Source organism: Myodes glareolus, chromosome 3, assembly GCF_982192425.1.
Source record: "Myodes glareolus chromosome 3, mMyoGla1.1, whole genome shotgun sequence".
Classification (NCBI taxonomy): Eukaryota; Metazoa; Chordata; class Mammalia; order Rodentia; family Cricetidae; genus Myodes; species Myodes glareolus.
Window position 1 is genome coordinate 30,210,436 of NC_142028.1, and position 16,202 is coordinate 30,226,637.

The window sequence follows — 16,202 nt, forward strand, 5'->3', positions numbered from 1 at the left end:
CAAGTACAGTTTGAGACCAGTCTGAGCTGCATGAGATCCTATCAATGAATAAATGTTCTTGCTACTAAACCTGACAACCTGAGTTCAATCCAGAAAGCCCATACAGTAGAAAGAGAAAATGGACTCCCGTAAGTTGTTCTCTGACCTCTCACCAGTACTGTAACACATGAACACCTCTACCCCCAAACACAATAAAAAACTAAAAAAAAAAAATATTTCTATTAATAAAAAAGAGAAATAGTAAGTCACTAAAGATTGGATCTGACAGACAAACACAGAAACTCCCAAATCTCCTTTCTCCACTTCCAAAATGGTGGGATTAGGCCAGCTGAGTTAGGGAATGAGATCTGTAATGGGATGGCGGTGGTGTGGGGAGGTAACGTGAATTGATACCATCTTCAAACCTAAATTTGAAAGTTCTCCAAGTCTTTTTTGACAAATGAGGTAGAACCACACCTGCTTTTGCCTGACTGTGTCTTCGAGTTATAATCCCCCCCACCTTCTAATTTTGATCAGAGTCTCACAGCGTAGCCCTGGCTAACCTGGGACTCACCTCGTAGACCATGGCACCCTTTGACCATCAATGAGCATCCTGCTTCAGCCTCTGATGTCAGGATTAGAAGAAGATAAACCACACCGAGCAGAATTCTACATCTATTTTTAATTCCCTTTGTTCTCAGATCACTTTATCGGAAATCACTTCCACACGTAGTACTGCCATGATGGGTGGAAACCCATCTTTGCCTCACCTTTTTCTAGGATGTTTCCTCATGTGAATCTCTACAGCTAATTCACAGATGTGAGATCTGGAAAATACGTCTAGGGGCAGGGGTGGGGGTCCATGCTCTGCACCAAAAGTCTGTCTGCAAATCTCTGGGCTTATTTTCAGAATGATTCCATTTTGAAGCAAAACATGTGCTAATAAGACAACCTAAGCAAAGGATTTACTTTTTCTTTCTTTCTTCCTGTTAGGACTTGTGAATGTTTGCCGACATGTATGTGTATGCACCTCATGCCTGTGAAAGACAGGACATCATATTCCTCCTGAACTGGAACTGGTATGTGGGTGCTGGAAGCCAAAATCAGGTCCTTTAAAAATCCAAATTCTCTGGAAGAACAGCCAGTTCTCTTAACTGCTGAGGACTCACTTCTGTCTGAACTATTAAAGAAGCTATGGCTGGCAAGATGTTTCATCAGGTACTGTTAAGTCTGATGGAAACAAACAGATCAAAGTTAAATAAAAAAAAAGAACAGATACAACAAGCAAAAAAAAAAAAAAGTCCAAAATACTAGCTAACCTGTGTTTGTGTGAATTTCATATTGTCTTTCCTACGAAAAGATTTATTTGAAACAGAGTCTCACTATGGCTGACGTGGAACTCTATATGTAGGCCAGACTGGCTTCAACTTCGTAAATATCTGCCTCCCATGTGCTGGTATAATTAAAATATTTGTCAACATGCTTGATTAAAAAGGTTTTTTGTTATTTATGTGTATGTGTCTTTGTATAGGTATGCATATATGCATGCAGCTGACCATAGAAGCCAGAGAGGACATCAGATTCCCTCGAGTTGGATAGGTGGTTGTGAGCCACCAATGTGGATTCTGAAAAAAAAAAAAAAACTCTGATCTTAGCCATATAGTCATCTCTCGAATGTTCAGACTGTCTCACACTGTAAATATTTCTCCTGTAAAAGAGGTCAGCTGGGTGTGGTAGCACATAAGTGGATTAACATCAGGAGGCTGAGGCAGGAAAATCACTGGATGTTCAAGTCCACTCTGGGCTGTATTTTGAGTTCCAGAATAAACAGAGAAGTTAAGTGTCAGCTGCAAACACTAAAGTGGTTGATAGTTAAATGCCTTACCAGTAGAGACCTACTGGAATCATGAAGGCATCTTAATGAGTTAATGAGATGCTAAAAAGGAGCCACTGTGAAATTCTCCAAAGGATTATTAACTAGAAGCTGAAGCACTGCCCAAGCTCTGTACTCCAAGGCAAGGGTCCAAATTCACACTTATCTTTGCCACCAGGAGCACACCTGAGACCACACCATCATAAACTGCTCCCTACACACCCACTAAGGCTTGGAAGTGGAGTGTGGCTGTCTCCCTTCTCTAAACCTACGCACCTCATATACCTGCGAGGTATTTTCTTCTTTTTTTTTCAAGACAGGGTTTCTCTGAATAACAGTCTTAGAACTAGCTGTAGTAGACCAGATTGGCTTTGAATTCACAAAGAAGATCTTTGTGAGGCCTGCCTATGCCTCCCAAGTACTGAGATTAAAGGTGTATGCCACCATTGCCCAACTTTGTTTCTGCATTGGTCTTATGTAGCCCAGGAAAGACAGAGAGTCAGTCACCAGTCAGTATAAGACAGTGACAGCAAAGCAACTGTGACCGGAGGTAAAGCTCTGTGTGACTGCTAACCTCACTACAAATGCAATGGCACACAGTGCCAAGAAGATAAAGAGGGGGTGAGAATATGACAGCTAGCCTTTGAGAAGACAAACAAGACCAGCAACATTCTATAAAAGCCTTTTGGACAGATGCAGCAGGCCTCCTGCCACCTTCCTGGAGCAGAGATAGGTAAAGAGAAAGTTTTCCTAAGTCTTCCCCTCTTTCATGGCACTCTCCTACTTACACTGTACTCACACATGCACACTCACCAGCCAGCTCAGTGAATACAAAGTATACTTGTCATTGCCCACAGTTCGGCACTAGCTCAAACCACAAGCATCTAATGTGTGCTACACAGTCAAAACCACAAACAAACCTGGAAAAACCTTCGTAGTTTTTAATGTAGTTGTTGCCCCCAACTTCTGTTCCCACCTACTGCACAGGCTTTCCTCCTGTGGCAGAATGTCCTGCCCTGCATTTTAGGAGACAAAGTGACCAACTAGACTCTGGGCAAGCACTTCCCTCTAAAGCAGCTGATCTTGCCTGAGCCAGCTGCACCTAACAACAGCTTCATTTTTCCTTCCTACTGCTCATGTGTGAGAGCCGGGAGACTGCAAAATTAGCTGCCGACATTTTCCCACAATATATTACAACATGCCAGCCACATTCAAATACACACCGATCTTTGACCATACTATTCCATTTTCTGCCTTGGAACATTTGTTTATATTGTTCCTGTTGTGAGGAAAGTCCTGGGCTTCAGTTCCACATCAATGCCCACCACAATTCTAACCATCCCACATTCGAAGGCCAAACATCCCAGTCTGCCTAAATGGCCATGGATTAAATTTTTTTCATCTTTGCACTTATGAACTTCTTGTACCTATTATCACAGAATTTATTCACGTCTATGTTAGATTGAATATGTGCCTGTCACCCAGGAATGCTTTAAGAAAAAAGAATGTCACCCATTCTTTTATTTCTCTATCTTCTTTTCCCAGAAAAGCTCTAAACATATAAGAATCTTTTTTGAAGCGAGGCAGTGGTAGCACACGACTTTAATCCCAGCACTAAGGAGACAGAGGGAGGCAGAGATCTCTCCATTTACAGAGTGAGTTCTAGGACAGCCAAAGAGAAACCTTGTCTCAAAACAACAATAACAAAATCTTCAATGAACATTTAAGATTAAGATTTTTTAAGGGCAAGGGATAATAAGTAGGGACAAAAGTATGTGAAATGAAACGGAACTACCCTTTCAAATACACTTTTTTACTCTCAGACACACTCACCTCTAGCTTGATGGATTTGATGGACAGGTGGTCAGACATAAACCTATGCTGCAACTCTGGCTTTGTGCGTTGAGGACGTTTTCCCTACAGTTAGAAGTAAGGAAAAGAAAGGAAAAGATAGATTAGGGCATTCTCAGCTACTGTTGCTGCTGCTGCCATAGTCACCAGCAGAATGACTGCTGAGGCACGCCAGTAACTAATTTATCTAATAGGGGGTCAAAGGTGTCTATCTTTTAGGATGATAAAGAAAAACAACAATTCACCTGGGTAAGGTATTGAGCATATTATCTTAACAAGTAACAATTCAAAAAGCCACTGGCAACCAAGTATTTCCTAACCTCAGCATGGATTCTGACTTTCAGACCAGTCTGGGTACAAAACTATGCACTGTCTCAAAAATTTCCAACCATCATCACCAACAACCCCCCCAAACAAATAAAAAGAAAAACCTCTTCAAACGACAAATAGAAAACTGTATTTTATCACATTCACCTAAGTGAATGGTTCTGAAAGAGGCCCCAGGAGCACCTAAAATCAGATGGTTCTTTAAAAGGCAGGCAGGAGATGGCATACTCAGAGGCTATAGGTATCTGCTATCAAGCCTGACTAAGTTTGATCCTTGAGATGCACATGGTGCACTGTGTAACACACACAAACAAAATAAAATAAAACACAACAAAAACCTTTAACATAAGTTCTAGGTATTCGTGTGTGTGTGTGTGTGTGTGTGTGTGTGTGTGTATGAGAGAGAGAGAGAGGGGTAGGGGGAGATGTGGCTTTGGTCCCCAAAATGCTTAAGACAAAGTCTTAACTTCTTGAAGAACGAGTAAATTAAGAGAGGACAGAAGACAGCAAACCTCTTACCAATAATAAGGACAGGTTCAGACAGTTCAGGCACACTGCAAACGAAGCTTTTCTGTTGGGAGTAAGCAATTCCCAGAGGAAACACAATCACAAGTACCAAAGATATCATGATCCTCTATCTTCTTCAAGTACTTCTCTGAAGCTCCATAGGCATTCCTCACCAAGCCATTTCCTCTTTTCCACAATTCTAGTAGGAGATATTTCTTACATCTACGATACAACCCCCAAACAGCAATGCTTCCAAAGGAAATCTTGCCAATTTACCATGCAAACAGCACAAGAAGTCAAAACCAGTTTCACTCCAATTTTGTCACTTTAGATGAAAGAGGGATAAACTATTCTTGATACAGAGGGTGACCGTTGATTCCTGTAGCTATTACTACTACCAGCTTTCCTGATTCAAGTGTATGAAAAGAAATCTAACTACATTCTGCCTCCAAAAGGCTGTGTTAAGATAAAACTTCTGTATCACCACAACCATCTACTACCAGCTTTTGTGTAGACAATGTACATACATTTAAATCTTAAATGTTTATAAGCCACCATCCACCAACAAGCACTTTCAGTAGTATACACCTATTTCTATTTTGTTTTTTAAAGTGAGTATGTATCAAATATTTAATTCAACTAAATAAAAAAAAACTGAAGGTGGGGGTACACGACAAACAGAACATTAGAAAAACTGGACAATTTTAGTCAATGTCAGGAATCAGGATACATCCCTGGCCTAGCCATGAAGCTGGATAATTACCCAGCAACACTGTAGAAAGTAAATATTGGTAGTTACATTTTTGCAAGACAAAAATAATTTACAATTCTATAAAATTCATGTCTTGATAGATGTCTATAGGTTAGCATATAAATCTAATCCTTCAAATTAAAATTAAGTGATAGTATGAATTCTTTATGTTCCTCAAGGTAATCTTAAACTATTAGGTTACTGACCATTTGCTTTATTAACAATTTGATTATGTTTGTGTAAAATTCTAGCACAGTATAATATTATTAAGCAGAAGTTTTTTGGTTTTGTTCTTTGACACAGGGTTTCTCTGTGTAACAAACAGCCTTGGGAGTCCCGGAACTCAATCTATAGGCCAGGCTAGCTTGGCTGAACTCAGAGAGATCTACCTGCCTCTACCTCAAAAGTGCTGGGATTAAAGGCATGAGCCACGACCACATGTTGAGTAACAATAATTTAGTCCACATTAGATGCTTCAGGAAGGTGTCACAAATTAATTTAAGTTTGGATTGGAACAAATAACAAATATTCTAAGAGCATTTGTTTATGAAGTAGTATGAGCTTATATAATAATTATAAAATTTACTCATCATTACAACACCATATAGCCATGACATGATAGGAAGATCATATTATTACAAATAAATAGGTCAGACACTATATAAATAGACATGACATCTGATCCATGTGCAAACTTTTCTTTTTTCTGTTCTTACTAGTATCACCTTCAGTAGTTTGGACTATTATCAACAATATACCAATAATAGTTGATTCTTTCTATTTTGCTATGAAGTCCAGGATGGCTTATAATTCCTAGCAATCCTCTAGTCTTAGTGATGGGATTTGGGCCGGTATCATCACATCCTGGCTTAATTTTAATTAAAAAAAAATAAAAATAAAAGCTTAACTTATATATTCAAGGCAGTTTTACACCTTCCCACTTAAAAAAATATTTATTATGTTTCAAAATGTATGTGTATGTGTGTGCCTGCATGGCTTTATGGACACCAGTTATGTAAGTATCTATGGAAGCCTGCGGGTATCAGATCCTGAAGAATTGGAGTTATAGGTGATTGTGAGCTGTCTGATATGAGTGTAGGAAAGTGAATCTGGGACCTCTTATTAGAACAGCAAAATCGGGATTCTCCTGCCTCTGTGTCCTTCGGCAAATACTACTGGCGTGCACCACCACTGCCGGGCGATGGATGGGCAAACCTTTAATTCCAATACAGGAAAGAGAGCCGCAGGAGGATCTCTGAATTAGAGGCTAGCCTGGTCTGCGGAATGAGTTCCAAGGCAGGCTCCAAAGTTACAGAGAGAAATGCTGTCTTGAACAAAAAACAAAAAACAAAAAAAAAAAAAAAAAACCCAGCAAACTCAGTCTGGGCAGTGGTGGCACGTGCCTTTAATCCCATCACTTGGGAGACAGGTAGATCTCTGTGAGTTCCAGGCCAGCCTGGTCTACAGACTGAGTTACAGGAAAGCCAGGGCTGCTGTTACACAGAGAAACTCTGTCTTTAAAAAAAAAAAAAAATCAAACAACAACAACAAAAAGGAACAGCAGACGCTATTAACCACCGAGACCTCTCTCCAGTCCCTCTCCCCAAACTATTAAAGTTTATTATCCCATCCCCTAAGATTTATCAAATCTTCTAACTCTCTACCTGGACTTGTTAGGAAATACAAATGTTGCTGTGTAAGATAGCACGCACCTTTGAGTTTCAGGCCAGTCAAGGATACATAAAGGGACCCATTCTCAAAAAAAATAAAACAAAACAAACCCAAAAATCTACAAAAACCAAAAGTTAAGATTTAGCTTCCAACAACCTATTATAAAGAATGGTGGGAATGAATGGATTCTTTTGTTTAATTCCTATAAAAGTTTCTGTGTAAAGATAGTAGCTTACTTTGCTATCAGAAAGCTGAAATTGCAATGAAGAGATGGCATGCACCTACTACAGGTTTACCAGATTACAGTAGTTAAATAAAATTTGAAGAGCCAGTTCTTTCATAAGAATACCACTCAGGATTTAGCATGCTCTTTACACATTGTTTAAGTTGTAAATTTGTATCATGTACAAATTTAGTAATGATAAATCTTTAAATTTTCATATATGACAAATACTTTTTCACTGTTATCTTTGGACTAGGATGGGATGTGGTAAATTAATAGCCAGATTATTGTTGAAGCATTCAGCTTTAATTGTCCCATAGCTCACTGACTCTAGGGGGACCTGATCAGGAGACTTTGACTTGTTCATAAGTATCTCCTACACTTTCATCAGGTCCTTGAGTTCTGACTAATTTTCAGCAAATGTAACCTCTCTAACATACTTGAGAATCAAAGGTGCTGTTGAGTGAAGCCCCACTCCACATTTTCCTGTAAACAGCGAGGCACCTGCCGTGTGGAACAGGTCAGCCGAGGCTTCTGAGACCCCGTCTGCCAAGCAAGTGCTAGAATTAGTTGTGCTTCCCAGCTCCAATCTTGAAAAAAGAAGTTTTATTTTTAAGATTTACTATTTTAAGTGTATGAGATTGTGTACATCCCTGCAGGTCAGAGGACGACTTTCAAGAGTTATTATTTTTTCTCCTTCCACAGTGGGTTCCAAGATTCGAATTATGGTTGCTAGGTTTGTGTAGTGTTTTTATTCACTGAGCTATCTAAACAGCCCAATAAATTAAAATTTTTGACATTGTATCTTACTACTTATTGTACATGCATGTGCGCATGTGATGATGAAACCAGGCTTAGGGCATTCAACTTTAATCCCGCCATACAATAGGCATAGGCAGGACAATCTCTTTGAGGCCAGACTGTCTTACACAGTGAATTCCAGGCCAGGCAGGGTTACATAACAAGACTATCTCAAACAAAATTCCCTAAACAGGGGTGGGAGATGGCTCAACACTTAAAAGCACTGGCTACTCACTCCTCCAGGCGACCCAGGTTCAATTTCTAGCACTCAAACGGTGGCTACAACTATGAGTAACTATAGTAGCAGGGAACCCAACACCCTCTTTTAACCACCATGGGCACCACACACACATGACACGCAAGCATACACACAGGCAGAAACAGCTACTCACATAAAAATAAAGACATAATCAGAAAAGCTGTGATTAGCAGCATGAGATTCTCACGTCCTATTAATAGATAGAATTGGGGCTCACCTCACATTCCAACCCTCTTCTAATAATTCCATGTAATTCTGTCTCAATTATACACACCTTGGTGTGTGTGCATGTGCGCACGCGCTGGACTATCCAGAAGGTTAAATGAGGTTGTAACTCTCTGGTAATATAGCTCTTGAAAGAAAGAGCAGTATGGACTTTTTTTTTTTTAAAGATTTATTTAGTATATATACAGTGTTCTGGGCACCAGATTTCATTTTAGATGGGTGTGAGCCATCATGCAGTTCGCTGCTAGGTAGCAAGGAGGTCCGTCTCTCTGTCCCTCCCTACTGGATACTAAACCCAGAGCTGTACGTAGCAAGTTATGAAAGTGTATTCTACCACTAACTTGTAACTTTGGCCATTTTTGGTTTGTTTTTGCTTCTCTGTGTAGCCTTGGCTGTCCTGAAGCTCTATAGACCAGGCTGGTCTCGAACTCCCAAGAGATCTGTTTGCCTCTTCCTCCTGAGTGCAGGGCCTTGGTTGGCCTGAGACTCATTTTGTAGACCACAATAGGAAAAAAGGCAAAAGCCCAGAAAACACTGCAGAAGAGGGGGCAGAAAGATTTTAAGTCAGAGGATCAGGGAGTTTGCTGTGAGACTGTGTCTCCTAGTAAAGAAGAGGCAATAGCCATAAGTCTTACTAATACAGCTCTGAAAACATTCATACAAGCTAACACTGTATGGTCTGAGCAGGTTATACTTAGGAATGTAAATGAGAAAAAAAAGAGGCGATAAATTTGAAGAACAGGGAGGGTATATGGGAGTGTTTGGAGAAAAGGGAAGGGTGAAATGTTATAACAATTATAATCTGAACAAAGACATGTTCTACCATGCCTGGCCAGCCAAAAAAATTTCTTTAAAGAAACACAATGTATATAAAGAGGCTCATAAAAACATAGTATGCTGAACATAACTCAAGAAATAAATGCCAAGCACAGCAAAGACTACTGTATATAGACACATCTACAGCTTTGAAAAAAAATCATTTCTGCTAGAACTATTAAATGAAGGTCCTCTGAGAGTGCTTCTAATACACTGAGTCGTGTTTAAAATCATGGTAGTTGTGCTAAGTGGGGGTGGCACACAACTTTAAACCTAGCACTCGGGAGACAGAGGCAGGTGGATTTCTGTTAGTTTGAGGCAGTCTGATCTACAGAGCAAGTTCCAGGACTGGCTCCATAGATACTGGGAAACTGTCTCAAAAAAACCAAAACCAAAAACATGGTAGTTGTACACTGTTTCTCCTTCACTATATAAAATATAGATAAAATCACAGGAAGAAGTCACTATATCAGTTCTGTCAACTATTTTGTATAAAATAATTTCTGCTTTAAAGGAAAATTTTTTATTATGCTGGGAACTAGCTCAGAATGCAATGATTTTCAACTTAGCAAAACCACATGGTGGCTCACAGCCATCTATAATGGGATCTGATGCCCTCTTCTAGCACTGTGTACATGCAGATATAGCACCATATACATAAAATAAATTAAAATCTTAAAAAATTAAAAATGTATTTGAAAATACATGCATACTAACAGTTTTGTGATTTTTTTTGATATAGAGTATATACAATTCTAAGATTACTGATAAACTTGCTAGTACTATAAATGAATTCATTTTCAGTGACTTTTAAAAATTTTTTTGAGACAGGTTTCTCTGTATAGTTCTGGAACTCACTCTGTAGAACAGGCTGGCTTTGAACTCACAGAAGATCCACTTACCTCTGCCTCCCAAGTGCTGGAACTACAAGTGTGTGTAACCACCACCTGGCTATTTCAAATATATTAATCCAGACAGGCTGTAAACCTGCAGGACAGCAGTTATAATTTCAAAGAATCTGAAGGGTGGAATGTATTGTCTAGAATGGTTAGCAGTGGATCTTGATAACTAATATAGCCAGCTAAAACTGGCAGGAAGTCCTACTTAACATGCATTTTGACCCCATTTGCAATTCTCCACACAAATATTCCAGTGTTGCATTTTATAGTCTTTTTATTCTTTCTTTGCTGAAAGAGTCATATTCAATAGCAGTGTAGCCAATGATAAGTTGCTATTGCTCAATTAAATAATCCTTCACTCACATGAATAACTCTAATTAAGGCTAGCGTCAAACTCACAATCCCCCTGCTTACCCTCTTGAGCACTAAGGCGGCTAAGTGCCACCAGAACTACTTCAAGAAGGACTTAAAAACAAAATATGTTTTTTTTGGGGGGGGGAGTATAAGCAGGTGCCCGTGGAGAGTTCAAGAGGTGCTGGATCACGGAGAGCTGGAGTAACATACAGGCAGCTCTGAGTCACCTAACACGGGTCAGCAGAATGCACTTTTAACCCTTGAGGCATCTCTCCTACCTGAAGTGAGGTTTTTGAACAACATCCACAGGGGGAGAAAAAAGGGACAGAAAAATGTTTGAAAATGCCATGTATAAGGAATATGTGTGTAGATCGAAAAACATAGTCATAAAGTTATGCCTTGAAATTATCATTTTTGTTGGGAGCAGTGGAGATCCAAATCAGATCACGTTTCCTGGTGCTACTTATAGAGAAATGAAAGCTGATTCCAGTCTGTAAGAGGTCATTCTAAGGACTGGTGGGTGATAGGCATGGGACTTCCAGAGCTAAGGAAAACAACATAAACAACCTTCAAGATAAGGACAGCAAGCAGGTGAATGAGCTGCAATATTAACCTCAGTTCTACCAGGAATAGTGAGACCTGATAAGAAGGGAGGGTCTACCTTCTGGGCAATCATGTTGCAGATTTCAGGCAGGAAGTCCTCACTGAGGAGTTTGTAGAGCTGCCGCTCTCGGAGAGAGGTCCTCTCTCGGAAGCTCTCAGTGACCTGTCTCCATTCTTCTTCTGTTTGACACAGGAGCCACCAGGTACCTTGGCCTGGCCCTCGGGACCCTGTAAAGAAAAATGAATGGGCCCTCAATATGTTGCCCATGGAAGTGTGGAACTCCAGAGATCAAGTGCTCCTCCTGCTTCAGCCCACAACCACTGGGATTACAGGCACTTCACACAATGTCTGCATGGTAATCTATCCCCCCTTTTTAAAGAGTCTCGTTATAGACTAGCCTAAAATTCAGAGATCACCTATCTCTGCTTCCCAAGTGATAGGATTGTGTATACTTTTAATTTTCCTATTACCGTTATTTTTTGTAATTAGATAAATATCTGTAAAAACAAAATTATATTGTGATTTAAAGAAAAATTCAACATTCTAGAAATGTTTAAAAATGTATTATTTTTCTAGAAAAATGGTTTGGAAACTGAGGCTGTAGAAATGTATTCATTATCTCACTTATGACACTGCAAATTGGTTATTTCCCTATAATTATTATTGTTATTAAATAACAAGGTTATTTCCCTTTAAATTATTCCCAAATTGAAAGAATTTGGATCACAAAAATAAAATCTCATCAGAGTCCAGGCATGGTGCATTCCTTTAACCCCAGCACTCGGGAGGCAGAGGCAGGAGGATCTTTGTGAGTTCGAGGTCAGTCTGGTCTACAGTTATAGGATAGCCAGGGCCACACATAGAGAAAAGTCTGTCTCGGAAAACCAGAAATAGAAAAAGAAAAAAATAAAAATCTAATTATGTATGTATGGACATGTATATATGTATGCAGGCATCATGCATACAATACTTTCCAGGTCACTGATATTAAAAGGCCACTCTCCAGGAAGGTACTTATCCGTCCATATGTCTTTGTCTTTAGTATACTGTGCCTGGTAACAGAATGAAATTAGTTCTGATCTGAGATGGAGGATAGGGAAAAATGAAACAGGGAGCAAAAAAAATTGGTGACTGCTGGAATCACCCTAATTACTGAATGATTAGAAAAGTGTTACCGCTGTAATATATTTAGGAATTCTATTGGCTTGATAGATAGCAAGAAAGATCATTATTACCATTTCTTGTCAGTAGGTCAGATGCCAACGCGCTTTCTTCCTGCTTTTCACTGAAACACAGGAAAAAGAAAAGGTAATTAAAACAAGACACTGACATGCCCAAATTATTTGGAACTTCTTGCAGTTATGGATCCAGTTAGCACAATGGTGGCTGGGGATGGGGTAAGCTGTCAAAATTCAAAGTTAGACTAATTCTAATGAGAAATAAAAGTAGAATGTAGGGTACGCTTGCTGTAGGAGATAGAAGGATTGAAACCTGAGTGTCAGGGTTATGGCATCAGTCCCAGGGAAGAAATGATGCTGTCGAAATTCTCTGACTCAGGGTAGACTAGTAAGGAGGACATGTTGTTAACTTACCCTTATCTAAGGAAGATGCAAGAAAATGGGCTAAAAAGTTGAACTTCTTCTACTCAAGGTCTGTCACTTACCAGCAGAGGGTAGCACGAGCCTACGTGTACCAATGCAATGGTTCTAAGTTTCCAACAATAAAGTAGGTACACAACAATTTTCTGTCTATACAAGAGCATGTAGACTTCTCAGGAAACCCAAAAACAGATTCTGAATATATACATCACAAGTGACTACAGGACCTTTCCCACAAAATCACTAAGCAAGAAACAGTCAGTTGTAATCTACTTAAATTTAACTAATCTACTTACTAACCGTGAGATTTCTTAATAATCCTTTCCATAACCAACCTCTTTACCAAAGCCTTGCTATGTAGTCCAAACTAGCTTGGAACTGAGGATCCTCCTGCCTCAGCCTAGGAATATTTCTTTGTTGTTAGGGAGGAAGAAAATTTAAAAAAATAAAAAAAATCACTGAAAATGCCATTGCCATTGCCACTGCAAACCTATCTACTGCAAAATTAAGTAGAATACTAACTCTCATGAGAAGAGGGTATTATGTTATTAGAAATGTTAAGGGCCCAAGTTTGATCCTCAGTACCTACATTACTTTTTAAAAAGCAAAGCTTGTGTGCTAGCTAGTTTTAAGTCAACCTGACACACGCTAGGGAGCCTCAATTAAGAAAATGCAACCATAGGATCCAGCTGTACAGTATTTTCTCAATTAGTGATCAGTAGAAGAGGGTGGTGCCATCCCTGGGCTGGTGGTACTGGATTCTAGAACAAAGCAGGCTAAGCAAGCCAGTAAGCAGCACCTCTACTTGTTCTCTGTCTCCGGGTTTCTGACCTTTTTAAGTTCCTGTTCAATGATAGACTAGAAAGTGTAAGCTGAATAAACCCTATTGATCCCAACTGTCTTTGGGGGTACATTGTCTCATCACAGCAACAGAAATACTAAGACAGCCAGCATGTAATCCCAGTGCTACCACAGTCAGCCATAATCAAGGAAGAAACCAACATCAAGCTCTGGCCTCCATGACTGCACAACTCCCTCCACAATACTCATACATAAAAGTAATGATATTAAAAAAAAGGCAATGATATATTAAGTTTCTCAGATGCAAATGATGTATTTTTCTTTAATAAAGTTAAATATAAAATTAAAGATTCAAAAAAAATTTACATTTTATCTTTTCTTCATTGTACTTGTTCAGATACCTTAATTCCTACAGTAAAAGAACTAAGCCCTAATCCTAGAATGATATATAACAACTCTACTAAAAGTTTAACTAGTCAATGTTTGGTGGGAGTGGGCTAGGAAAAGGAACTTCTTGTGGGTTCTATCACTGTACTATATCCATAGCCTAAAATAATCATGCAATTAAACTGCCCCACTTTCTTGTGGTATAATAACAAATTTCAAAATGTACATTAAAATGAGGACTTCATTTTCTTGTACTACCATGTGCTGTCCTGTTCAGTTTAATCCTCACTAAATGAGCAGTTATCATCCAATAAAATAAGAGGCTCAGGGAGGCAGGTTACTTGAGAGATGTCATGCAGACAGGGTTTCTTGACAATTTTATGGACTCTGGCTCAGGTCTCTCTAAGCAATGATCGATGTATGCCCTGTTCATGCACAAATAAAGACAAAGTGTGAGGTGAAATTAAGGGTTCTTCCAGCATGAGAGCTGTGAACACAGACCAATGAGATTATCTTTACCTCGATATAATTTCCTCTTGTACTTTTTTCCGTTTTGGAGGTCTTCCTCTTCTTTTGCCTGTTTTTCCAGGAACATTCGAGACATTTTTTTGTCTTTCATTTTCCCTAAGAAATAATATCGTTAAATAGAAATGTTCTAGCATATTACTAACAACTAATATAATTTTAGCATTTATTAGTAATTACAGGATCCACTGCCACAAGGATATGAAAATGGGTTATACAAAATAGCAGAAACAGGGAATAGACAGCTTGATTTTTCTCACACAGGAATAACAAAATGTGAAATCATGAAAAACTGACATTCTATTAAAACGTAACATCTAACCCCTTGCTAAGAGCAAGCACTGCTCATAGCACTAAGAAAGTCTCAATAAAGCCGAAGCTTAGCATCATTCTAGACCCCATGAAAATGAGAAGTAATGATGGTGGACCGTGAAGTTCCGAAGGCGATTATCAATCCTAATAGAAAAAAGGAGTACTCAAAGCCTGTAATATTAAACAGTCTATAGAACTGTACTAAAAAATACTTAAATAAAATTTAAAATTTACTATTTGTACTAAAATAAATTTAGTATTTGTTAAAATACTAAATATAGGTATTTATTGGGAATCTTTTTATGTATACCTATAGTGAGACATTTGTTTAACTATGAAAAGACGTGTTGCTGTTTTACCTTACCTGACTAATGTACCCGATTGGTCTAATAAAAAAACGGATGGCCAATAGTGAGTGGGGGGGGGGGGGGTACAGGCGGAGTTCTGGGCAAGGAAAGAGTAAGTACGAGGAGGAATTTATGCTCAGCAGACAGGGAGAAGGCAGGAAAAGTAGGACATGCATAATGAAAGAAAGGTATAAACCCCAACACAAAACATAGATGAATAGAAACAGATTAAATTAAAAGAGCTAGAGGGACCTAAGCTAAGATCAAGAATTCATTAATTAGTAAAAATCTCCGCATCTTTATTTGGGAGCTTGGTTGGCAGCCAAAACAAAATGCCAGATTCCAAGTATTGCATTAGAAAAAACAAGTGCTCTATAATTTTGATACATTAACTTCCAGTCACAGGGGTTCTCTATGGAACAGCTCTGGCTGTCCTCAAGCTCAGAGATCAGCCTGTCTCTGCCTTGCAAGTGCTCAGATTAAAGGCATGTGCCACCATACCTGGCCTTTTTCATAGCATTCTAGAACAGTTATCACAGCCCTTATGTTAGAGACATTACCTGTTCAAGGAGAGTTCTCCATTGGACCTTCCTTGTACTGGGTCTTCTTTGTACATCCGTGTCCCATAGAAGTACCAGTAGAGTGCACCTGAATTGTCTTCACCCAGAGGCTCCACTCGGAGACTATCCGCATCCAGACCCTAGGCAGAACAGAAAAATGATTTGTAAAAACTCAGAGACACCTCATATTTTAAAATTCTAATATGCTGTACATAATTTTCTAATAGGATAGATGAAATACAGACAGAATAGGAGGGTACCTTCTTTGATAAACAAGATGAAGAAATTCTAGGTGCTCCCTATAACCAACCATGGCTCCCATGCACACACACAAAAAAAGGAATCAAAAAGAATTCTACAACTCTTTGGTTTAGAGTTGCTATTTTATGTGTACACATGTAAAAGGAAGGACTGTCATACTAAATACAATCAGAACACTCAAGACAGTTCTTACTCAAAGAACTCATTCTTTACTCTCAACAATCCTCCTGCCTCAGCTTCCCCAATGCTGGTATTATAGAGCCTCAACAGG

The 16,202-nt window shown here is 39.1% G+C and overlaps 1 protein-coding gene across 4 annotated transcripts in view; it reads right to left on the reverse strand.

Annotated features, from left to right (window-relative positions):
- Cecr2 (CECR2 histone acetyl-lysine reader) overlaps positions 1–16,202 on the reverse strand; it is a 114,934-nt gene that overhangs the window by 22,565 nt on the left and 76,167 nt on the right. For 3 of the 4 annotated variants that reach the window (XM_085687054.2, XM_087904302.1, XM_085687052.2), the window contains exons 4-8: positions 15,671–15,810; positions 14,446–14,550; positions 12,376–12,425; positions 11,198–11,367; positions 3,686–3,769 (exon numbers count right to left, since the gene is read on the reverse strand). In XM_085687054.2, coding sequence (XP_085543180.1) covers positions 3,686–3,769; positions 11,198–11,367; positions 12,376–12,425; positions 14,446–14,550; positions 15,671–15,810 — 549 coding nt within the window. The remainder of the gene's footprint in view (positions 1–3,685; positions 3,770–11,197; positions 11,368–12,375; positions 12,426–14,445; positions 14,551–15,670; positions 15,811–16,202) is intronic. The other variant, XM_087904303.1, reaches the window with a different exon arrangement.